At 37.9% G+C, this 24,764-nt stretch overlaps 3 protein-coding genes across 3 annotated transcripts; 1 reads left to right on the top strand and 2 right to left on the bottom strand.

Moving 5' to 3' along the window:
* Positions 1-664: 664 nt before the first annotated feature.
* On the bottom strand, positions 665-15,978 carry Sf3b2 (splicing factor 3b subunit 2). The gene is made up of 9 exons (XM_019045127.2): positions 15,500-15,978; positions 13,977-14,187; positions 12,876-13,085; positions 12,041-12,243; positions 6,886-7,036; positions 5,856-6,059; positions 4,692-4,930; positions 2,790-3,069; positions 665-905 (listed from the first exon to the last, which is right to left on the bottom strand). Exons 1-9 carry the CDS (start codon positions 15,661-15,663, stop codon positions 834-836), a joined length of 1,734 nt encoding a protein of 577 aa, XP_018900672.2. The 5' UTR covers positions 15,664-15,978; the 3' UTR covers positions 665-833.
* On the bottom strand, positions 7,612-11,811 carry LOC140223978 (zinc finger MYM-type protein 1-like). Its single transcript, XM_072296641.1, has one exon. It carries the CDS (start codon positions 10,975-10,977, stop codon positions 8,203-8,205), a length of 2,775 nt encoding a protein of 924 aa, XP_072152742.1. The 5' UTR covers positions 10,978-11,811; the 3' UTR covers positions 7,612-8,202.
* A 191-nt stretch (positions 15,979-16,169) lies between the features above and the next one.
* LOC109032824 (uncharacterized) lies at positions 16,170-24,512 on the top strand. Its single transcript, XM_019045128.2, has 5 exons — positions 16,170-16,615; positions 17,469-17,844; positions 18,843-18,983; positions 19,740-19,892; positions 22,364-24,512. Exons 1-5 carry the CDS (start codon positions 16,329-16,331, stop codon positions 22,529-22,531), a joined length of 1,125 nt encoding a protein of 374 aa, XP_018900673.1. The 5' UTR covers positions 16,170-16,328; the 3' UTR covers positions 22,532-24,512.
* Positions 24,513-24,764: the final 252 nt, after the last annotated feature.

Here is a 24,764-nt window from a genome sequence, read left to right as displayed (position 1 = left end):
AACTGAATTTGCTTTCGCTAAGAATACTGATGTGACAATCCACGAGAAAAACTACTCAAGTTTACAAAAACTCAATACTATGTATTTATACTGAAACATAGAGAGCATTTCTACGTATAATTTGGAACAGGCAAATAAATGTCAAATCGAACCAGTGCTCTGAAGTTTCAGAGTTTGTATTGAAAAAAACGTAGTTTTGAGAAACAGTAGTCAAAATTTTAAAACTCTTACATTCAGGAGTCATAATTATCAAAAATTTAATTTTGCATACAATCTTCACTGTCGCAAAAATGGACTCAAGTGCTTACATCTTGTTCTTCAGGACACAAAGGACCATTTTCTGTCAAAATCTTAAATCTGATTATTTTATGCTTCTCAACAAAAAATTGTCTACTAGAAATATTTCCTCCATGAAAGAAGATCCTTTTTCCCATGGACCATCATAAATAACAAAAAATATTTAATGTTCTTTGAAAGTAATGTAAACCCTGACACAACCTATGAGCAGAGTGGCTTGGAAGGAGAGATAGATGACACTTCATTTTGAACATTGTAATTGAGTCTCATGGAGTGACTTCAAACCTCTTTTTCTTGGTTCAAATTGAATATGACTTGGTTTCTTCTTGTTAAACTACGTGTATATGAAATATGAAAAAGAAAGAAGTAAGTTTCCACACTAATTTATTCACAAATTTTAGTTATGCATAATACATTATGATACAGGCCTGATGCGGATATAAATATTTGCAGGAATCAAAATGTTCCACATGAATGTGATTATTTTCAGTTGCAACATGATTCCTATAAACAGAGGTGTTGTCTGCCAAAAATTTTTAAAATTTAAATTCCTTGTATTTCTTCGCGGTCTGTTTGGTATCTTGAGCTTGAGGTACTTTCCGTTTTCTCTGTGAACATAAAATCAAATTTGGTCAAAATTGCGATGGGTTGTTCCTTACAAAAATAAAAACGTTTTAATAAAAAATCCCTCATGCAAAGAGTTATCATTGTTCTTCCAAGGAAGATAAAGTTTGCTAATCTAGAAGTACATTCTAGGATTAGTTCTCTTGTAGGGTTGCCGGTAGTTTGGACAAGCGGAAAAATCAGGGAATTTGCGGTGACCGGGAAAAGTCGGGGAATTTGTGGTGACCGGGAAGAGTCGGGGAAAGTCAGGGAATTTGCGGTGACCGGGAAAAGTCAGGGAATTTCTGACACATCCACAAATCACTAGAGCATATCACTGATCTTCCAACTGTTTATTCTTTCTGGTCATTTTGTAGGGAGCAAATCTTGCTTTTATGAACCCTACGTATCAGAAATGCAGTCAGTCTTGTCGCGATACCGCAATGCGTAGCGTAGACTGAGGTATTTCTGGTAGGGACAGAGAAAAAGGACTTTTCGGGAAGAGGCGGTGGCAGCGAGAGATGATCAAAGGAAATAACACTGATTTTCCTTGGGATGAAATGAACAGATCACCCTTGAGAGGCGGTAAAATCGGGACGAAGACGTAGCCGAAGCCACAGCTCTCTTTGGCCACGAATTCCCATACGCTCTGTCCAAACTTTCTCGACCCCGCGATGCGGCGGCCGCCGATCGCGAATCTTCGCTAGTACGCGCATGCGCTGTTCGTGGTGTGTATCAGCGAAAAAAGACGGAGAGAGGCGTTGTCGAATATCCTCCTAAAATCGAAAGATTTTATGGCGGATATTCGGAATCGAATACTTCTCCGACAATTTTTAAGGCTTCTCAATTATCATTTTTTAACCGGTGTCGACTTTTCTTAATTTTCGATGGGAGAACACATATCAAAATTAGTGTCAAATCCTACGTGGTTAGAGGCATAGGTTTTACATGGTCCAAGGCTTTCTACAGCTTCCTAAGCTGAGAGACGGATGTTTTTGACCGTTTTTGATGATTCACCGGCATACAGCTATTTACAGCTTGCACGCTACAGCGGACTCTTGAAGCTTTCTAGACCAGAAAATTGGACTCCTCCAGTTATTTTACATGGGACTAGCTGGGTTTTATCTTAATCAGAGAACTTCAATTTTGAATTTAAAACAGTCTACGTCCGGGCAAGTCAGGGAATTAGAAAATGTTTTAGTTGGAGAAAAGCAAAAAAGTTGGGAAAAAGTCAAGAAGAGTAAGGGACTTTGAAGATGAAGAAATTGTGGCAACCCTGCACTTGGATTGCATTTTGCAAAAAGGAACCAAGAGTATTCTAGTGTTGCTAAGATTGTGCAACTTAAGTACATTCTTTGAAATAAAATCACTGGTATCATGTAAAAATTGTCTTTATAAAGGTAATTTTCGTCTTGAATTTATAGTTTGTTGGGAATTAAGATAAAAGTTGTTTAGATGATCAGTTTATATTTGCAGAGTAAAAAAGTTGCACAATGTTAGCACCATTGGAATGCTCTTCGTTCCTTTTTGCAAAATGCAATCAACTTGATAATGTCTGTGAGATTTTGACACAGAAAAAAATAAGTAAATGCCAAACATATTGACCAGATAAAGCGTTTTCAGTGACAAGGCGTATTGTTCCTTATTTTTATTCCTTCAATTTCTCAGCATACTTACAGGTTAGATATTGAAACTTTGGGCATTGATGGTTAAAAGTGAATAGTAAAATACCTTTAATCCTCATTTTCCACTTTCAGAATATAGGCACAAATTCCAGAGGTGCAACATTTTAAATATTGAGATGCATCAGTCTTAAAACTGAGTTTTTGCCATGCATCCTACTATTAAAAAGTCACTCAACTGAAGTTTCATTAGGAGAGTAAGCTTACCTTTGACCTGCTGACATGATCGGCTAACATATCTGACAGATCTTCCTTCTGCAGCTGTGACTGCTGCTCCTTCATTTGTTGTTCATAGCGAACAGCCATTGCGTCTGTATCAACGAGATCAAGTTCAGAGGGATCCAGTGCCAATTCTACAGCCCCTGTGTTGGGTATTGAACTTGGAAGAGATGGGATTTCGTAAGTGTGTGTTGATGCCATCATGGCTCCTCCAACCCTGTCCATCTTCTTCTCTGCAAGTACCTGATACAAAGCTGGTGTCTCTCCACTGGAAATTAAAATTTAGTCAACTAGGTATTACAAACCTTCAAATGAGTCTGTTTATTAAGACTTACATTCATGAAACAGAGAAGGTGCCACATTAAAATAAAAGTTGCTTTACAAAGAAAAACTTTACAGCGTCCTCGAGTCTTTCACTGAAACTACTTTCCCTATGGTTCCTCGTAAAGTTCATTACCTTACTGATAAGAATAGTAAATTTAAATCTTGAAGTAGGCCTTGTTTTAAGAAAAAAAAAGTTTCAGAAAAAAATGATAATCACGATGAAAAGTTGGAAATTGAAATCCTATGCTATTTAAGTTGTAAAATATTGACGATGAAACTCGAATATAAGAGGCGGGTGAAGTATACGACCCTACATTTTACTGGAAAGAGAGGAGGGGGAGAATTATGAGATATTTATACAATATAATATTCTTGAGAGTGCAAAGAAAAATCACTCAAAATTTGTACAATAATGATGATCAACAAAATAATGTATGAATAGAAATCTTCTAGGTTGCAAATCGAAAATACGGTTTTGTGATTTCACCATCAACTTATAACAATAATGGACCACTAGACAAGGTACAAACTTAAGCAATCTGATACATGTTCCTTAACTAGAATTTCACGTAAAACACGATTCGCACAACGAAAATTACTGAAACCAACTCCTAACGAAGATATTAAAATTTCCATTTCACATTTGTTACGAGGAATTTGAACTGCCCGCTCAGTCAAATCGTGCCCTACAATAACGGTTTCAGCATGCTTCTCAATCGAGCAATGTTCATTTCCCACCATGTGTTGTTCAAACTATTAGGAATTTGCTATAGCTGAGCCAAAGCTTCAAGATTGAGGTTGTCAGATTTTTATATCGCAGAGACTGTCATGATAATGTTTAGCGCGCGATGTGAATCTTGCAGACCATAGAGTTTTCATAAGCGGGAGGTTTGAATTCACGCATCAGGAATCATAATATATCTCCGTAAGGAGTTCATTTCGGTAATTTTTGTTGTGCGCATCGTGTTCTACGTGAAATTTTGGTTAGGTGTATCAGAATGCTAAAATTAGTACCTTGTCTAGTGGTCCATTGATTACAAATACAACTTAGAGGAACGATGACAAACCACAGTTTCATTTTACCAAAGTCAAGAACATTTCCTAATACCTCAAAGGGAAATTGATTTCCAAAATTCGTTGTTAAAAGTTTTGTTTCTTAAAGACAAGCAACATGAAAGATAAAGTTTTATTCATGTAATGTGTGTTTGCAACTATTACAAACCTTCAAATGAGTCTGAATTTGATGAATTTCATGTTTAAGTGGAAGCTACTGAGAGAACTGAATACAAGGATACCCTTGGTTCATGAATTGAACATTCATTGGAGAAAATATGATAAATTCATCTAATCTGCTAAAATACGTGTGCTTAAATGGGAAATGCCGCCAGATGACGTCACTAGGCGGTGCATTTTCTCACTTTTAAATATATTTTGATACTATTTCCCATATCAGAAAAAAATTATAAAAAATACTTTGAAATCTGCTCTTCATGCACTTTCAGACGAAGCAATAAAAAATTTGCATGCAAATTCGCGACGGAATATTTTGAAAAAAGAAATACTAACCCTTCCATTTCACTCTCTATTTTGCGTTTCCTCAATTCGATGATTTCTGGAGTTTCAAGACCAGCAGGTATTGATGTGATGCCAGATGGTGTAATTAGACCTTCTGCAGGGGTCACAAGTCCTGAATCATCCGCCTGTTTCTCCTCCTCCTCTTCTTCTTCCTCTTCACTTTCTTCCTCAGATTCCGATTCTAGTTCACCCCACGCTGTTTGATCTATATCCTCGTCACCCTCCGCTTTCTGCAAGAGATGACACATAATTAAAGGGAAATGCTCAGCTTTGTAGTCAATGGGTCAGTTGCGCTGGTCACAGAATTGTGTTTTGCCGCTTTAGTCTTGTAGATTAGCTAAAAATATTAAGATCCGTCCAAACCGCAACTTTCTCTGTTCAGTATGAAGAACCGAGATATCGCCCTTTGAAAGGTTGGGTTTTTGACGTCATCCACAGCGGTAGTGACACCCTTGGTTTCTTCCACCTTGGTTTCATCAGTCACGGAGACACAAATTAGCACTGGTTACTCTACAAGAAACGCGAGCGAAAGCAAGGTGGAGGAAACCTTCAGAGGAGCCTGATTTCGGTAGGGAAAAATTAATATTTATTTTTCCATTTTATACTGCATAAGTTTTAACTGCAGTTCGCCTACGTTAAATCTTTTTTTACTTGTTGAGGGAACATACGTAAGAACTTGATGTAATAGTAACTAGTTCAAAATATTGCAGGAAGTTTTCTGATTCTGTGTCAATAGTTGCAAATTCTTCAATATAAATACATATGCTGAGGAAAATTAATATGCACTGAAAACAAGCCGTATCCTGAGAAAAAGCAATGCAGGAATGCCCTGCAACCTCACTAGAAAACAAATTTTTTTTATCATTTCTTGTGCCGCCTCCAAAAGCGGAAAAGTTATTGTTCAAATTTCGCTTACTACCTACAAAAGTTCTAGTAGGTCAACACAGGACACAAAAACAGTATGCTAGCAAATTTGATAAGAACTGTTAAAGAATTTACTAGCTTTTCTCTGATCTACAATTATAAGAAATCAAAGTAAAAAAATATGTATCTATTTACATTCTCAGTGTTATTCAAAGATGGATTAGAAAACAGCCCTCTGGGTGCAAAATTTTCAAGAGAAAAAAGATTGCTCTGGATTTTGAATTTACTCACCTCGTCATTGGAATTTTGAACACCGAAAACATCTCCATAAAGTGGTTTACCATTCTCATCAACCGGAGGTTTCCCCCAACCACCAGCATGGTAACCAAAGGAGCAGCCTTCTGGGATGGGTGCATTCAACCCAGGGATTTTCAAATTTGGATATGAAGGAGGAGGACCGTAACGCTGCATTGCAATTAGCCAAGGCGGAGGCACCTATAAATAAGAAGACAGAAAGGGAATGAATCTGTAGGACATACTGCCAAGTTTTCATGATGAGGATTTTTGAAGATCGTGCTTTTCTCTTTTTTTCTTTCTTTCTTAAACAGGGTGATCCGAAAGTTCCGCACCACAAGCATCAAGTATCACTTGTGTAACTTTTGAACAAATTGATGTAGACTCAAAATTTTGAGAGAGCTCCTAGGTTAAAAACTAGGTTCCTAGGAATTTTGAAACCTCCAAAATTTTATTGGGATTGATCTTAAATGGGGCAATAACCATAGAGGTTATGGCGGTGGTGTGGAACTTTCGGACTATACTGTAGCCCCCCCCCCCCCACCCCAAGAAAAATGGCTTCAATTACTTTGCCGGTACATTTGAAGCACTTGTCTATTATTTCAGTATCTGAAAAAATGCACACAAGAGTAACAAAATTAGCATACTAAAAAAAACTGTCCAACTAAGGTGACCCATGATGATACTTTCTGCTCCTCTGACCCCATGATGCAGAAAGCTCAAGGATAATAATATTAGACATGTTTCAATGCCAAGAAGAAGGAGAACTGGTGCGTCAAAGTGGGACCCTGTTATCATTTGTCACCTTTAACGTTTCAATGACACGCTCGCATCACAGTCTTAGTGCGTTTTGTTCTTTGATGTAATTTTGATTAGTTTGGCAACCTAGGTTAAACAAAAAAAAGAAAATTCTTTCAATCTGTCCAATAAAAGAACCTAACCGGCCTCAAAGAAATAGGAAAATGGTAATGAATTATAAATAAACTGTTCCTCGGGCAAATTTATCAGATCAAGAGCTTGAAAATACCTTATGTGCACTAGGACCGATAGGCATGCCAAGAGCAGTGCGAAGTTCGTCCGAGAGATCACCAGGTTTTTTCTCTCTTAATCTAGTTTCGTATTCCTTGCCCTCGTAGTACAAATCGCCATGAATTGTTAAACGTGGTTTGGTTTGCCATCTGAAAAAAAAGAATGAAGTTGATCAGAAAAGGGAAGCAAAATTGGAGGTAAGATTACGGTTAGGATCATAGAGAGCACCAAATACTTCAGTCAGGGTGCAATAAGTTCAATCACAGAGGCAACTTATCGGATCCTGAATGTTTTGTTACTTTTTTCTCCAGCATCCGTTAAAAATGTAATAAAAGATCATCCTACTTTCTACTACTTTTATTTTCACTCAAAAGAATAACTTCACAGCACTTGCAACTCATTTGTGACATTTTGAAGTGAGGATGTGTTATAAAATACGTAAATTTATATTAATATTAATAAATACTTCGTCTGACGTCACTAAGTGCAGACTTTTATCTTCACCACAAACTGTTAGTGCACTAAGGTCTTAATTGTGTAGAAAGTCATTTTTTGATGGTGAAAGTGCAGAAATGTATATCTCCGTTTGCAGCTTTGCAGACTTCTTGTCATAATTAATTTTCTACATATAAACAACTGAGCTTCATCTCTCAAAAACTCCGTTGTCAGAGCCGGATTTAGGTTTTTGCCGCCCGGTGCCCAAAAAATTTTGCCGCCCCCCCCCCCCCCTCCCGGACTGGGTAATATCGTATAGAAACACGCGATGCGCACGAAATGTAAGTTTCGAAAACACGGCAAAAGCGGAATCCGATTGTCCGATTGTCAGAAGAATGCGCATCTATGCAGGAAAGTGTTGTAAACAAATATTTTAGGTGGAGGTAATGCTTTTTCAAGGTTTGAGGCTAGTTTGAGGATTTGAGACACGAAAATGAAACATAGTAAAAAATTAAATTAAATGTTGATGCTAAAGTGCGAAACCTCGTATTTCCGTCGCGATGTTTCAGATTTTCCGCTTCTATTTTATTTTTTCAAAGAGAAAGAAGCAAATTTCATAACCTGAGATTCGTAATCAATCAAATATCTAGAATATTCTGCTTAAGAAATTATGGGCATTAGAAATTACGTTGACCACTTTTTCATAGAATGAATAAAGTATAACAGGAAATCTGAAGCGTCGCAAACGGAGATTCGAGGTTTCGCACATCGGTCTTCAATGTACCTACTCAAGTTTTCGAAAAACTTACGGATTAATATAGTTGAGAAGAAGAGAGAGAAAATTTGAAGGGCAGAGATTTTCACCGAGGCATTGAAAGCTCTAGAAATTTTTCTTCCTCGCCTTAGCACGCGCGAACTTCTCTATTATGTCCTCGAAATCCAATTGCATGGTGATGTCGGATTCCATTGACATGATTGCGACATTTACGAGTCTCTCCTGCTGCTGAGATGTCCGTAGATAATTGTGGACTCGCCCCATAGCGGAGAAAGATCGTTCCGCCGAGCAATTAGTCACTGGTACAGTGAGGTATATATGTAATGCAATTGAAACATTTGGGTATACGTCCTGCAAATTTTTTTCGATCAAAAATTGATAAAGTTTTGACAAGGACAGGTCTGTAAGGCCGAGAGCTTCAGAATTTGAAGTAGTTGAGGCAGCTAACTGATTTAAGTAACTCTTCAAATGAAGGCACTCTTCGAAAAGAGAGCTTTCAAGGTCTTCTTTATAAGCCTGTATTAACTGGGCTGTTGCTTCTGAAATCTGTGCACTCTCAAGGGAAGGAAGTTCGGTGAGAAAACTAAATTTAAGAGCAAACTCCCTATAGGCTGCAGCCCTTTCCCTTACGTCATCAATCAAAGTCTGCAAAATGATATTGAAGCTCTGATTAGCTAGTTCTCCGTTGATTTCTTCGTCCGCCTGGACTTCCTGCTCTTCCTCATCTTCAGAGTCGTCAAAAAATCTCTTTCTTCTCCTGTGCCGTTTTGGCCGTTCATCGGCCTCCCCGCTTTCATCTCCGGTGTCATCATTTTTGAAAGAACGAAGCTCGCGGTGTTTTTCTTTGGCCGTTTCGAAATAAGTCGGAAATGATGTCTTTAATTCTTCCAAAAAACCGACTAGGGAGTCGTACAGAGAGAGAGCTCTTGATACATGCATCTGTTTACTTTGAATATCATGTAAAATTTTTCCAAATCGAAGGAAAATCGCCTTCCAAACGATGGACATAAAAATGATATCGAAACTTCTCAGCTGCCGCAAAAAAGCTCTTGCTTTGATGCGATCGACCTCTTTTAAAGATTCATCATCGGCCAAACATTGAAGAGTTTTGGCCAGAGATTTAGCACTCGAATTCAGAGCTTCACAAGCTTTTTCGCGAGCATTAAATCTTGTGCTGCTCAAAGTTTTCAGTGTGCGACTGTCTTTCTCCTCTTCGCAAAAAGATAAAAAAATAGCCCACCGGTGAGTGGAGCTAGAGATAAAATTGTATACACTTTGCAAAAAATCAAAATAAACTACCGTCATTTTACAACTTTCGGCTGCTGAAGAGCCGCTTAGATTCATAGAATGGAGAGCACACGGAACGTACGTTATTACAGAGTTGGCAGCTTTCAAGCGCGCTTGTAACCCTTTAAATTTCCCACTCATGTTAGCAGCGTTGTCGTAAGATTGACCCCGACAATCTTCAATCGATAAATCAACAAAAGCTAAGTATTTAAGCACACTCTCTGCCATTTCTTCTCCCGTGTGACCGCAATTTTCTATGAAAGTTAAAAATCGTTCTTCGGGTATGCCAGTAGTGTTAACGTAGCGAACAAGTAGGGTGAGCTGATCTTTTTTATTTAAATCACGAGTGGAGTCAACAATGACCGCGTAATATTTTGCAATTTTCACTAATTTAACCACGTGTTCTAGGACAGATTTTCCCATAAGTTCAATCAGTTCCTCGTAAATAGTCGAAGAGAGGTAAGAAACGTTGCCTCTACCGGTTGAACCGTGCCGAGCTATATGATCGGCTAGAAATGGATCATATTCACTGATCAGTTCTAAACACATCATGAAATTTCCATTTGATACCGAGCCGAATGTCTCATCAGTGCCGCGGAATGCAAGCCCTCGAGAGGCTAACTTTTTAATCACTGACACTACTCTTCTGAGAACATTTTTCCAATATTCTTGTTCTTTAGTAATTTGGACACGGAGCTCATGGTCTATGCGTCCAATTTCATTTTTGCAATCCCTGAATTTAATGAGGCAATCTCTGTGAGAAGAAGAATTTTCATGATCCGCGATTCTATCTCTAGCGTGAGCCCAATCACTAAACCCTGTTTCGGATGAAAATTTCGTTGCACCTCTATTGAAAAGCATACATGGAGCACAGTAAATGGATCCCTGGCTAGGCGAATACACAAGATTTGCACGGGAAATGGATATGCCGTTTTGTAACTTTCTCTTGAAAAATTCCAAATTACAATATCTTTTCCTGACCCGGTCACCGTCCGTGTAAGTACGTGCTGATTTTAAAAAATCTCCATCAATATTCTGATTAAAGTCATTTTTCAAAAAAAAATTCACAGTTTCTTCATTAACTTTCCAAAAAAAGGGGTCATCACTGGGCCTTTCGCACTGCGTAAATGAAGCAGAACTGCTGTCAGCAATTCTGTATGGAGCGGGAGCCGACATGACTGCAGCAACGTCGCCGCCCTCTGAAATCGATAAGCTTGGCACCACCTCTGGACACTGGGCCTCTTGGGGTCTATCAGCTGCTGAATCTGTGCAGACGAAGCTATCACCTATGCCATCATTGCCATCACCTATGCCATCATTGCCATCACCTATGCCACCACCACAACAACCACCACCACTACCATTATCATCAGCTTCATCATCACAGTCACCCGAAATGACATAATTTTCATTGTGACGGCTACTAATGGCTTCACTATCATCAGCTTTAGCACGCTTGTTGGAAGAAAAAAATAAGTCTAGCTTACGCGTTTTCTGGAGCACATCTTGTTCTCTTCGTTCCTTTTCAACCGCCTTTCTTTTACTTTCGGCTCCACTGGGTCTTTTTCTGAATCCACTAGCTTTACCAGTCATTTCAAAACAAAACTGATGACGTCGGAACAAACATCAATCACGACTTAAGATATTCTGATTGAGATATAATGTCAATGCCGAACACTCTCGCACACACAAAACGCCGAAAATTCAATTATTACGCCGAGGATCGAGGATGCAATAAGTAATTAACACCCGGTTGATCGCGCACGTGCCACGAACAGCATCAGACTACTGGACGAGGAGTAGAAGGATGGGGGGGGGGGAGGGGAAGTTGAGCTGTCTGCCTGGGGACTGTCTGGTGCCGGCCGCTGGCGCCGCTGGCGGCGATCGCGATCTCCGATGAAGGCGCGATTCCGCTGGGCGTTCGCTAGCCGAATTTCGGCGTCGAATTGGACGCAACACCGCTCTCGGAGCAATGCTGCATCACGGAGTCATTTTTTCGATTTTCGTGAAGGAAAGTTTTCGCGGTGGCAAATTCGTACCACGAAAAAAAAAATAAAAGAAACGAAAGAAAAGATCGAGTCTTACGAGCACGAGGCAATAAAGTCGCTGCAAAAGGTGGCTCTCCCCTCATAGTTCATAGAGCATAAATACAAATAAAATTCTGTGTAATTTTGCAGAGAGAGTCAAAAAATGGTTTCTTACTTACTAGGCGGCAAAATTTCCGCCTTGAAGTGGCGCATGATTTTCAGAGTGAGTGGATTGAGATGACTATCACCCGAAGATGGAACCAATTCGAAATGGAAGTCCGTGCCCCACTGCCCCGCCGCTTCCCAGTAGTTTTTCCCTAATTTTTTTCTCTCTCCTTTCTTTTTCTATGAAAAAAAAAAAAAAATCCGAAATTTGCCGCCCCCAAAAATTTGCCGCCCGGTGTGATGTACCTTATCTTTTTGAAGAATATTCTGTGAAAATTTCAAGCAATAGTGTTGGTTTGGTCTGAGTGGAGATTTTGAAATACCGCAACCAAGATACGCATTTTTGCTGTTTCAGCGTTGAATATTGCATCCTATAAAAGCAAAAAATTTTTTGGGATGTCATTTGATCCATCCTTCAAAACTTCTTCTGAATGTTCTGGATGTTTCAATACAAAATGACTTACTTGAAAAATGCATCGTGTAGTTTCTGATAGTCGATGTCTATTTTGCCCATTTTTGGCCTAGCTCGTTCCCTCATTTTTGCTTTCAGAGTTTTTTGATCATCCTTCTCTTGAAGAGATTCTCTCATCTCCATGATACCTGTCTTCTTGATGAAATCTGGCAAATCAAACGGTGGTTTCTCAATACCTCGTTTGCCTTGCAAATACTGAAAGCAAAAAAATAAGTAATAAAACAATTTCACATAAAAAAGGAAACGATGGCATATACATAAGGTTGCTTATGACCGCAACAGTGGCTTGAATATGAAACGGCCGGATTGAGATTCGAAGTTGGACTTAGTTGTGTCTATGTAAGCTGAAAGCTTTATATTTGACATTTGACTTCCCTTTTCAAAGGTAAGCAGTGTGGGTATTTAGCCGTGTTTTAAAATGTTATCTCATGCTGCCTTGCCCATTTATCTAAATAAATGGGCAAGGCTGGGGTCATGCTGTCCTGAGCTACACCTATGGAAGCTGAATAGACAGAGTTGCAACTCTGGGTAAGGTTCATTTAAAGCTAATTTCAACGCTTATTTTGCTGGGGCTTCCCCTATATGGATCTTACATTCAAAAGAAGATATCCATTAATTGAAAACCTCAGGTATGTGCAAAAATCTCACTGGGATGGAAAAATTTTACTGATAAACTACACAAACTGATACACTAGCTATAAGATAGTAACCGCTAGCAATGACCACTATGTATTTTCATTATTCCATGTACGTTTTCCTATAAATAAGACAGGGGCAAAATTATCCTGCCGATGACAATAAGTCGAATGGTATGAAATTTGGCTAACCTTTCTTTTAAAACACCAGTGTCGAGGCACAGGTACAGTGTTCCGGTGTCCTTTCAGAAGAACAAGCAATTTTGGATCTCTTGCGGTCACATCGTGCATTTCTACAACATCTGGTCGACTGACAAGTTGTTTTAGTTCTGCAACGCTCAATCGTGTTAGCTTCTTCATCTTCCGTTTTGAAATTTTCTCTTTCTTGTCATCTCCTTTGCCCTTTACATACAAAAAAGGGGGAAAAAATTATATAAAATTATCCGTGTGTGCAGGGGTGATTTTCATAATTTGAGGCGCAAAAACTGAAGATCTAAAAAAACATTTGAGGTGTTGTCAACTGTGTTTTAAAATCTGATACCTAGGATGATTTAATAGCATTGAGTCCTGATTTTTTTTAAAAAAAAAACATTTTTATTACTAAGGTAATCCAGGCACTCAACATCTTTTTACACCACAATATCTAATTTCAGAACTGCTCAATAATTTTAGCTGTAATTTTAGAGTCTTCCTTGAAATCAGTCAAGGCAGACTTGAAGGTTTTACCTTGAAAAAATGTTACACTTTCAAATATTATACTTCATGGCTAGATTTACTGTTGCTTTTTTTTACAGCATTTGCTATGGCGCTTGGGAATTCTTGTTGATAATTTAGTGTAATTTAAACTTTTCGGAAGAAACAACAGAAATTTGGGCAATTGACTCTTGAATGAAAAATCAACAGGTATTTTAAAGCAGATCAAATGGAAGTTATCTATATTATATAAATACAAATGATGTCATCTACATTTTTGCCACTTGACCAATTTAAACTGTTAACACTTGCAATACTTGCATCTTGTTAAGACATTGATTTCAAGGCTTCCTGTTGTTACACAATGATGTGATGTGATGATACACATGTTTTTTCTCGTAAGATTTTAAAGAGAAAACGCGTTTTGTAGTGTAGTACCTCATACCCTGTCTAGATAACTGTTATAGCCTATTGGAAGCTGAGAATAATTTTTCAACATCCATCCCAACTAACAATCTCTGACCTCTTATCATAAACTCCTCAAAATTAAGGCCCCTTGGTGAGGATACCGGCACAGAAGATGGATAATGTAGCACTTACATGTTCATCCTCATCATCAAACTCATCCGGCAATTTAGGCACTTTCTTCAAGTTCAATTCTTTTTTGGGAAACTCTGCGGCATTAGCTTGTTGTTTTTCTTCCTGCGGTTGTGGTTCTGGGCTTTTTTCTGGCTCAGAGATACGAAATAACTCGAAAATTCTCGAGAAATGATGGTACAATGGTTGGTCATAGGGTGTGTCCGGTACATATCTAAAAATAAAATTAAAAATTTGTTGGTGAATAATTTAATTGAGTTAATAGAATGTCTCAGCATACAAAGCATTCATCATCTTTTCCATTGTCTGCACAGATAAAAGTGGTTTAAAGAGTCGAGATTTTCTGTCGTGTGATATGTTTTCCTCATAAAATTTTATAGAGAAAACATGTGTCAAAGCAATACTGTGTTACCACTGAAAAACTTGTATGGAATGCACCAGGGCAATGACAGCTTAATATTTGAGATTCTAGCTGGTGTGAAGCACCACAATCCTCACGCACTGCAGGCGGTATTTATACTAAGACCTGGAGTGTGACAAAAAGATCTGTGGCACATTGCACCGTGTTCACTTAAATTCTAACCTAGCTCTTGTCTTGATACTGAGGGTAAAGGAGCTCGTTAAAAATATTTACATTCAATGCTTAAGTGCATTGTCGAAGTAAACTTGTCCGATTCCACTTGGTTTTTCTGTTTGCAAACGCAACCCAACAGGTCTATCGATCTCCTGAGATCATTGAGCGCTTGGTGAAAATGTCAGGCTTTCATATGTACACACACAAGCCATCAGGTAAATCTAACGGAGTCCAACACTAACCATACGGAATCAGGATATTCCGTTTCCAAATGGTCCCAAACAGTTTACTTCAACAACGAAGCTCTTTTAAAGTCCATGCTCCCCAACTCCCACTTCAAGTATAAGTGTCAGTGTTATCGTTCTGCGTAATTGAGGACTTTTTTGGCGTAATTGGAGGGTTGCTGCGTAGTGGCTGCGTAATTTGAAGAAATCTGCGTAATTCGTGCGTAATTGAAGTTTTGTAAAAATTTCCGTTTATTATCGCGGTTTATAGGTTAGGTACATCTTGCCGATCTTGGTAAACCAGTGGTAAACGGTCATAGTGAAGATAGTTCTTTACCTAGAAGCAATGCTGCAAACTTTGCTACTAAATTCCCACCTTACATAGGAAACAAAAATATTTCAGAATTTCTAAATAAGCGTAAGCTTGTTCACAATTTGACTTAAACTGCGTAATTTGAAAATTTTTGTGTAATTTCTGCGTATTTTGACAATTTTTTCTACATAATGGCGTGCATGATTGGGAAATTTTTCTGCGTAATGTTGCATAATTTGCCGTCGGGGTTGCGTACGCAGAACGGTAACACTGATTAGTGTGGTGGCTACTCTGCTGGCGTACTTAATGCACCAAAGGTTTAGACTTCTGTAAAGTAGGGGAAAATTTTGAGGATAGGATAGCAGAGTGTGAATAATTGCCAGATGAACATACTCAGGCCTCTAGAGATACATACATGACTTCTTCTGGCGGATTTTCAGGTTCTTTTGCGGACTGCTGGGTATCTGCTTGCTTCGCCTGCGCAGCTGCTGCTTCCTCCTCCCTTCTCCTCCTGGCGCGCTCCTTCTTTTTCTTCTTTTTATTCCTGAGGGTGTTCCCTTGACCTTCTATCACAGCCATTTCAAACTTAAAAAAAATTACAATTAATCAGAATAAATATTTTACTTATGTAGTGTTGGGGTTCAGTCTTGACTATAGGTACTCTAGTCTTGGCAGCACACTGAGTCCAGTAATTTTATAAACGGAACGGAGGGAAAATCAAATTTAGTTAAAACAAGTACCTTCAGACTATCATCACTTTGGACATGAAAATTATTTATCTCGGATAAAAAAAAGCAAATACACGTAAAAGTATTACAGGAAGGAAGCCGATAATGCGAAGCCACAGTACTTATCAAGATTCATGAGATTCATTGATGAACGAGTGGATCATTTTGTTTTGAGGTTAGTTTACCACTTCGACAACTTTTTTGGAGCAGTTAGTAAAATTAAGTAAGTTGTATATTTCAATATTTTTTCAATTTTTGTTTTGCTTTATTTATATACATAGCTGCCACGGAAGCCAGCCTGTTCCAAAAACATCTCACAGCAAACTAAGGTTACCTTGTTATTATTATTATTTATTATTGGCAAAATCTCGAGTCGCTTAGAAGACCATTTGGTTGAAGTGAAGAATTATCCCTTAAATTTATTCCTATAGCATAAGTGATAGTGCTGTTATGGCTCATTTTTTGAGCCTCAGGTAGTTTTTAAAATATGTGTCCGTCAATCTACGAAGGTTAACCATGAATGAAGTTCCCTGCATCACTTTCTTAGCTGTGTACATCCTTTCCATCAATATCATTCAGACTAATTCAAGGTCCTCAACCCTCTGGAAATTAAGCGTTGAGGATGAAAAAATTATTGAGGCTAGCTGTGCATCAAATGCAGCCTCCTCGCGCAACTCGCTTCCCTTTGATGACCCCATCTTCAACATAATAACCTCAACTGTGCATCAGGGACAATCGTGGACGAAGAGCGGTGATAATGACTGCCCACTTTGTAACCCCAGCAACTCTTCCTCAAAAGTTCGGTAGGTTATGCTTGTGTATATCATGTAATCCCCTTATAATAAGCATGCCCTCATGAGGCGCATTTGTTTCTCACACTGTCGTCTAGTATCTCAAGAACTGAAAGGAACTTTCTGATCTTTCACAGCGTAAGACCGAAATCCATCGATGAATTTCTTTATCAGTTATATTTTAGGATCAGAGTGGGCTAACTCATAGTCATCAGTTGCTGAAATTTTGCTCATTGAAAGAGAGAAAAATTCTATCTGAACTGCAAGAATTTCTGAGCTGAGGATTTCTATGTTCAACGAAAGGAACCGAGGCTTGTTCCTGTTTCAGGATGCTATCATTGATAGATAGCACTGTCTGCCATCGAACCTCCTGTAACTCTTAAGAAAAGTGGTTCTCTTTACAACAAGAAATGTGAACAAGACAAGTTTTCCTGGTGCTATCTTGTCTCTGTCATTTTAATGATATTGAAGTCAGCAATCCATGAACGTTTAAACCATTTTTAATTTAAATTTGTTCCCCCGGTTTTGCCCAGAATTATAGCTACTTACCTAGTAGGTTAATTGTTGAGACTTATTCAGCATGACAAGTTATCAAAAATTGACCAATTGTGTGATACAGATAGTGCTTTGTCTTCAATTAGCAAATCAGCCCACAGGTCTGGAAGAAATGCCTGCTTTTGGGATCCACAGAATGCGTCAAAAAAGAGGCAAAGATTGGGCTGGAAGACAAAATATCCCAAGGTGGTATGAGGAATCACGCCAGGTAGCTTCATTAGGATCCAGCTATTCAAGCTGTAGAATTTTTTCTATTGTTTTTGTAAATGAATATTGATAGCTCATGCATGAATTTGCATTCTCTTTTCAGGTCACAGACTTCCAGGAGTGCAACTAACCCTAGCGAAAAGAAAAGACCGAAAGACATCACCCCTGATCTAAGTAGTGAAACACTAGACTGTGGCCGACCAGCCAACTTTACCTTTTATGATAACCTTGTTGGTGTTGCCAACCGTATGAATCATCCTAATGTCCCTGAGCCACAGGTGATGTTAATATTCAAGAAGAAAGTAAGTGAAATTGACATATCTTCCCTAGAACGGAAGCTGAAAAAGGCAAAACGTGAGAAACCGAAGTCTGTCCAGTTGTACAACCAAATTGGAAATTTTTGGAGGGTGAGGGGTGACACCTTGAAGTCCATCGAATGTTTCCGCAGAGCGCTAGCAGTTTCACCACATAATGCGGAGGTAACTTTTATTTCATTGAATATATTTCCAATGTTATATCACTCCATGATCATAAATTGCATGCATGAAGGGCTGATTCGGAGAATAGAAGCATCATCAAAAGCACTGCCCAAAGAATCTTTGTACTGTAAAGCTCCTAATCAAGTATTGGTATAAGGTTAAGATCAAATTGACTCTGGAAATATTGAAAAATGTCAAATTAGCCAGTATTAATTGCATGCAAAACTTTTCTAACCTTCCCATTACATTGGTTGTTGAATCTCATATTTGAGTTTTCGAGGTCTGAAGTATCAAAGGAAGTATCTGAAGTAAACGAATATATTCAAAGTAAACAAAATAAAAAATGAACAAGTATTTGACCCCAGAGCCTGATCAGGGATGGATCCTGATATATTGTGCTTCATGCAATTTTATTACAATTCCAAAAATTACAAAGAATGTATTTTTTCTCTTAAAGTTTACTTTCCTAAAAGATCTGTAATCTTACAATGTAAGATCACAGATCTCTCACACGAGTGTCATTCTAACTCTCTTTGAAAAATACTAACACACAAGAAACTTTAATTAAAACCTCCCTCCTCCATGTACCTTAAAAAAATTCAAAACTGAGGTAAAAATGTTGAATGAAAGGCTTAGAACTTGCCTTTGGATCAATTTCAATCCTAAACCCAACCCGTGTCAAATTTTATGAAGTTACATAATTATTGCCAATTGTCCCACAAATAATTGAGATTTTTAGAAGGCTTTAGAAAGCAGAGATTTAAATATTGATCCATAGTGTTATCTCTAGTTTTTTCAATGAGCTTCACGGAGATAATGTCAAAAAAGTGCTAAGAAAAGCCCGAATGCGTTCTTGACACCTAAAATTGGTGAAGTTTATCTGGGGGAGGAGGAGGTGAAAGTCTAAGAATCGTAAAAATTCTCCATCCTAGTTTGCTGTACCCATTCATGTCCATTACATTTGCATTTAATTTGTTTCTCTTCACTTTACTTCACAGGTTTTGCTAAATTTAGCGCGAGTACTTTTTAATCTTCAATATTTAGACGATGCAATCTACTTAACTCGCCGCTCGCTTGAAGTTCAGCCTCCTGACAAAAATGCCTGGCAACAATATTTTACTTTGGGTGAAATTTTTAAGGTACTCAACAAAATAGTAAATTAGATATGATATCTTAAACAGAAAGATTTACTGCTTAAAATGAAGTATTCTAAGCAATCCATTGTTTTTTCTTCCTTTGCTAAAGAATGTAACTTCTGGGAAGTTCAGAGCTCAAGGACAACTTTACCTAGTTCTTGCACTCTTAGTTTTAAGTTACTTACCAGTGACATAAATGAAAAAACTGGTAATGATACATTTTAGTGGAATTTCTTAAGTCCAATGGATTTTTACTCCGGGCAGGTTTGCTGTTTGAAAAATGTCAAAACTTTTGAGATGACCCTTGTATCATACAGAAACAATTGGATTTTTGAGAATTTAAAGGTTGCAGCTCCAAAGACGTTTCTGTGAGGGAAATGCATTCATAGTTTTAAAAGTATCTTGCAAAGTTCAGCACTGTCACAGGAAAGAGTATTTGCTGAGCGGCTCAGAAATGAATTGAATTTCTTGCAACTTATTCTGTGGGATGCTAAAAACGCAAGGTCTTTTTTTCTGTAGATAGTTCAAATAAATAATAGTACCCATTATTTGTATTTGCCGTATAACATTGCCCTGAAATTATGAAAATTTTAAAATTTATAGTAATATCCGAAAGTTCTCTCCATACAAGCAAGAGCTGTATCCTTGTGTGTAAATTCGACAGAGCATGAACTAAACGTACAAAAGGGGAACAATTGCACTTATTAGTCTAGAACAATGTCAACTGACAGCCTTAACTAATGTCGATTCTTATTCTAGGCGTATGGTCATTATCAAGAAGCTGCGCTGCATTTACGGCATTGCCTGGAATTGAAACCAGAGTTTGAGCCTGCTGCTCTTGCATTACTTGAGATGCAGAATATCCCGGACACAACCATTCATGTCTACACCCTGCTTATCATCGTGTGTCTTGTGAGTGTTTTTATTCAGGAATGGTTTTCCAAGATGTTAAATTGATCATCTTACAGCTACTTTTACAGGCATTTTTGAGGGAAAAAACGTAAAAATCAACCGAAAATCGCTTCTTTGCCTGAGTTTTAAGTATCAAAACAGACCTTTTTCAGCACCGGATAGAAAAATCGCCAACATCAGTTGGACATACTCATAAAAGCGAGTTTCAATGTCAAATTTCGGAAGTTTCAGAGACCTACTTCAGGAACCAAGTGTAAATTAAATTAGGCGCGGGAACATTATTACCGGCATGTTTTTGCTTCGCGGCCATAAAGTTCATAAGACCACTAAAAGTTATTTTTCCCTCATTATCTTCTTTTCGACTCTCATCATTCACCAAAAGCCATCAATGGTAGGTATATCCCATCCAAATTTTGAAGAAATCCAGAATAAAGACCACCTTTCAAACCTACATGATCCAAGAGATTTTGTGTGGGCTATAATTTATTGATATAAATTTTTAATGGAGGGCTACTGATTAAAACATTAAAATACACAAAGCCTTTGGAATGCTGCACTCCATCATCAGGACATATAATACTACCCAAACTTAACACAAAACAACAAACTTAACTACAAATAAACTTAACTATGAAATTATGTAACCACATGAGTTGAATGCGCAGCTGGTATTGGTTAGTGATGAGAGTCGTCATGCATTGTTGTTTGGAATTGTCTGCTGGGTTGCAACACTCATGTATGAAAACGTTGTTCACTCAATCATGATTTGGTAAAAAAAAATATTATGCTGTCAAAGAGTCTTATTTCATCCCTAAGAATGAGCGTCTGAAATCTCCAAACTTGATCCTGAATCTTTCTACTATACAGGGTTATCCAAAAGTCACTGACCACCCCTGTAACTTTTTTCCAAATTGAGATAGAAGTTTGAAACTTTGAGAATGTTCCTCGGTCTAAGGTAGCAACTTTTTGGTCCCCCAAAATTTTGGGGGGGCGGCCCCCTTAAGGGAGGGCGGGGGCTAATGTTTTTTTTTCCAATGGCAACCCCCTTTGTGATACCTCAATTGAAGATAATAAAAAAAGAAAATTTTTGCGCAAACCGCAGGTCAAAATGTACATTTTTTGACAAAATGGGCGGCCGGTCAAAGTTCAAAATGGCGGAAATTGGGCATCTCCGTTGTTTATTGACGGATTGGATGTGAAACTCGGAATTCCTAGGGTTTTTTGAGATGAAAAAAACGATTCTGCATTGGTTTTCCAGAAAAGTCAGTCTTTTCAAAATGGCGGCGGTCAAAATGGGCGGCTTAGAGCGGGACGTGGGATATTTAGGCTGCATATCGTTGGATTTGCAGGAAACTGGTTTCTGGGGGTGTTTTGGCACGAGAAGAACGAATCTTTCATTGAGAAATCTGAAATTTTGACAAATTCCAATGAAAGCTCGTTCTTTTCGGTTGCCGAAATACCCCAGATACCAAGGTTTCATGCAAATCCAACGATATGCCGCCCCAAATATCCACTTTCCGTCTCGGCTCCGTCATTTTGACCGCACGCCATTTTTGATAACAGGACTGACTTTTCTGGAAAACCAATGCCATGGATCGTTTTCTCATCTCAAATAAACCCCTAGAATTCGTGTTTCTCACCAATCCGTCAATAAACAACGGAGATGCCAAATTTCCGCCATTGTGAACTTTGACCGGGCCGCCATTTTGTCAAAATATGAACATTTTGACTGGGTTTGCGCAAAAATTTTTCTTTTTGTATTATCTTGTCGAATGATGGTATCACAAAGGGGGGTTGCATTTGAAAAAAAAAAGTTGCCCCGCCCCCTTAGGGGGGGGCCGCCAAATTTGGGGGGGCACAAAAAGTTGCTACTTAGAGAGGAAATTCCACAGTTTTCAAATACTTCTATCTCAATTTGGAAAAAATTTACAGGGGTGGTCAGTGACTTTTGGATAACCCTGTATGTAGTCAAGTAGCAAGGCACTCATTTTAAAAGGAGAGTCAGCATACAATGAAAATGACTTTAAATGTTGCTTGTTAGAAAGACTCCTGCCAAAGGTCTGTTTTTCTCTTCAGGAGTTAGGGAGTGTCAAAGCAACCGAGTGGCACTCCGTTATTATAGTCAATTTAGACCATTTTCATCGTACTCCAACTTGGCGACAATACTGCACATCACCCTTTTCTTGATACAATGTTAAGTCTTCATTTCACCTCTCCATATCACAACCTATATCCTATATATAACATTATATATATATTATATATATATATATATCTCCTATAAATTATGTATACAACTTATATATAATTTTTTCATTCATCATTTTGTGTCGATCTTTAAACAAATGAAACCCACGTTTTTACTTACAGCTTAGAATAACTAAAGGAAAAGGAAAGAAGTTTATATTTCCCCTGCAAAGAAAACAAAAATATCCTCAAGAGAAAAGTTGACTGTTATTTCTGTTTTTCAGGTATTGGGTGTGTTGTTGGTGATTGTCTCTTCAGTCGATGGTGATCTCAACTCCGATTTTACGGACATGAAGACATCCCACAGGCACTTTAATCGAGCATTGGCCATGCGAAGTCTAAAGTTTGGTATCTCTGCTCGTACGCTGAGGGCAACTAAACGCACCTGCTAATCTAATGTGTTCTTTTTTGTTTTTAAACTTGCAGTTTTAATTTTTAGTTCATTCTAGTCGTTAGCCGTATTTTAATTTACACTACCTTGATGGTAAATTAAAGCTGTTCTGTTTCTTTTTTGTTTAAAATTGTAAAAGGTAATCTTTACTTTTGAATCCACTTTTCAATTTTATCTTTTCCTCTATCAATTCATGCACAAGTGATGGTCTATCAAATGCCAAAAATTTAGAGCCAGTGAATAAAGAGCAAATCTACGGCCCAACCAAGAAAACAGATATCTTGGTGTGATAATCCAGACATTCCCATCACAGTTTATATTTTAATGAGGAAACTCATCACTGTGATTGCTTGAAATCTCCCTTAGTTTTCTTTCTCTATATGAAAACTTTTCCATGAAAAGGTCAAGTACATAAATAAAATGGGCTATCTTTCTGAGTAATGAAATGGAGATGTTAAACCTGGCAATCAAGATATGCGGTTACCTAGTTCAGCATTCAAAATTACAGTAGCCTCACTGCCTTACCTCCTTTCATAAATTTCTGCAATGGTGAAAGGAGGCCAATCATCTGAAGAGGAGACTTTACCATGGGCGGATCTAGCAAAATGGCAACACTGGATTCCTACCATTTCAACCTATAGAAATATATCGATTCTTGGAGGGGCCAGGTGCTCTGACAAGAATCGATTATTTAGCATAGGTTTAAATGGTAGGAATCCGGTGTTGCCAAATTGCAGGATCCGCCTTTGGACTTCACCACCAATAGCGCTCTCTCCCGTGGGCATTATCTCAAGCAGGCTGGTTATTTTGCTTCGCTAATTAAAGTGGCAAGGTCTATCATTCAGCAATATGAATGAATGGGATGAGATGCTTTTCAATATCAATGGAGGCGTTGGGTGCGGAAAGGGCTTTTCTTAGTAGCTGTGGGTCACAATTTTTACTGCATTTATATTTTAGAGAGGACTCTATTTGGTGAATTTTCTGGAAATTTTCGTTTTCAGCATTGAAAAAATCATCTAGAAAATTCAGTAAAAGTTTTAGCGAATTCTACTTATTTGCTTTAATCATAGTGGATGAAAAGGTAGCGGAGATTCTGAAAAACTGCAGCCAATAAATGCCCTCTCTGCACCCAACGCCTCAATTGGTAGAGCCGGATATTCTGTCATGTTAATGTAAAAACTCTTTTGAGTGTGCAGCAGGGCTCCTTTTGTAACAATTCAATTAAAATTGTGAGAATTCATCAGTCATGTCCTGCTGGCTTTCTTAACAAAAAAAAAAAAAAAAACTAGGGGAGCGAGAAAGTAAAAAACCAGTTGTTAAAGCCTGTAGTAGTTGTAAAGGACACTGCGAATTTTAAGAAGAAGGAGAAAGTTGATCGAGATCTTTTGAAGAAACACTTATAGAACTAAAACAGAGGGTTGCTTGAGAGCACATGGTCTCACTTGAGCTGAACAAGCTAAGAAGTATCAAATACCAATACTGTGAGCTGTTACAAAATTATGAAAACATGCTGGATTTGTCCTTTGATCTCTCAAGTGAATCCTGCAAATCTATTGGTTACCAAAAGAAGTAAAATGATGATACGTGTCGCGCTGATGATCTATTTGTTCATCATGAAAATGTTCTTGTTACCAGTGATGAATTTATTCAAAACTTGTGCATGGATTAGATATTAATAATAATTCATCAACTTACAACAAGAGTGAGTGGGCTGTGTGATTTTCTTCCTTAATGCATCTGACACTAAACTGATTCTGAAACCATCTGTTGTAAATTTAATCCGTCAAGGAAATTGATGTGTACAGTGCATATTGCGTATGTGTGGGCATTTTTGCTATTTATCATGAGGTATGTAAGTGCGTTTAAACCGTTCTTTCAAATCCACAATTTTTTACATTAAAAAATCTAAACCTCTGATTTTTGATACATTTTACATACTTTGAATGTGCTCGTGCAAATTAAAGTTTACTCTCAATCATAAATTCGAGTTTTTATTTCAAAATGTGTTGAACGGATTAACCAAAATCAGCTAAACTGCATCTGAACATTGGCTTCCTTTCCTCCCATGTTTTTTTTTCTCTAACTCAGATATAAGAGTCATTTTTGCTCAGTAAACTATGGAAAATTTGCAGAAAGTTTCAAGACATTAAAGTGTTCGATTTCCCATTGAAAAATAAATCTTGAGAGAAAACTTGGCAGTGGAAAATCAATGGCTAAGAAATCATACCGCCTAT

Source organism: Bemisia tabaci, chromosome 2, assembly GCF_918797505.1.
Source record: "Bemisia tabaci chromosome 2, PGI_BMITA_v3".
NCBI lineage: Eukaryota > Metazoa > Arthropoda > Insecta > Hemiptera > Aleyrodidae > Bemisia > Bemisia tabaci.
The sequence above is the reverse complement of the archived record's forward strand: the minus strand, read 5'-3'. Positions and strand labels throughout refer to the sequence as shown.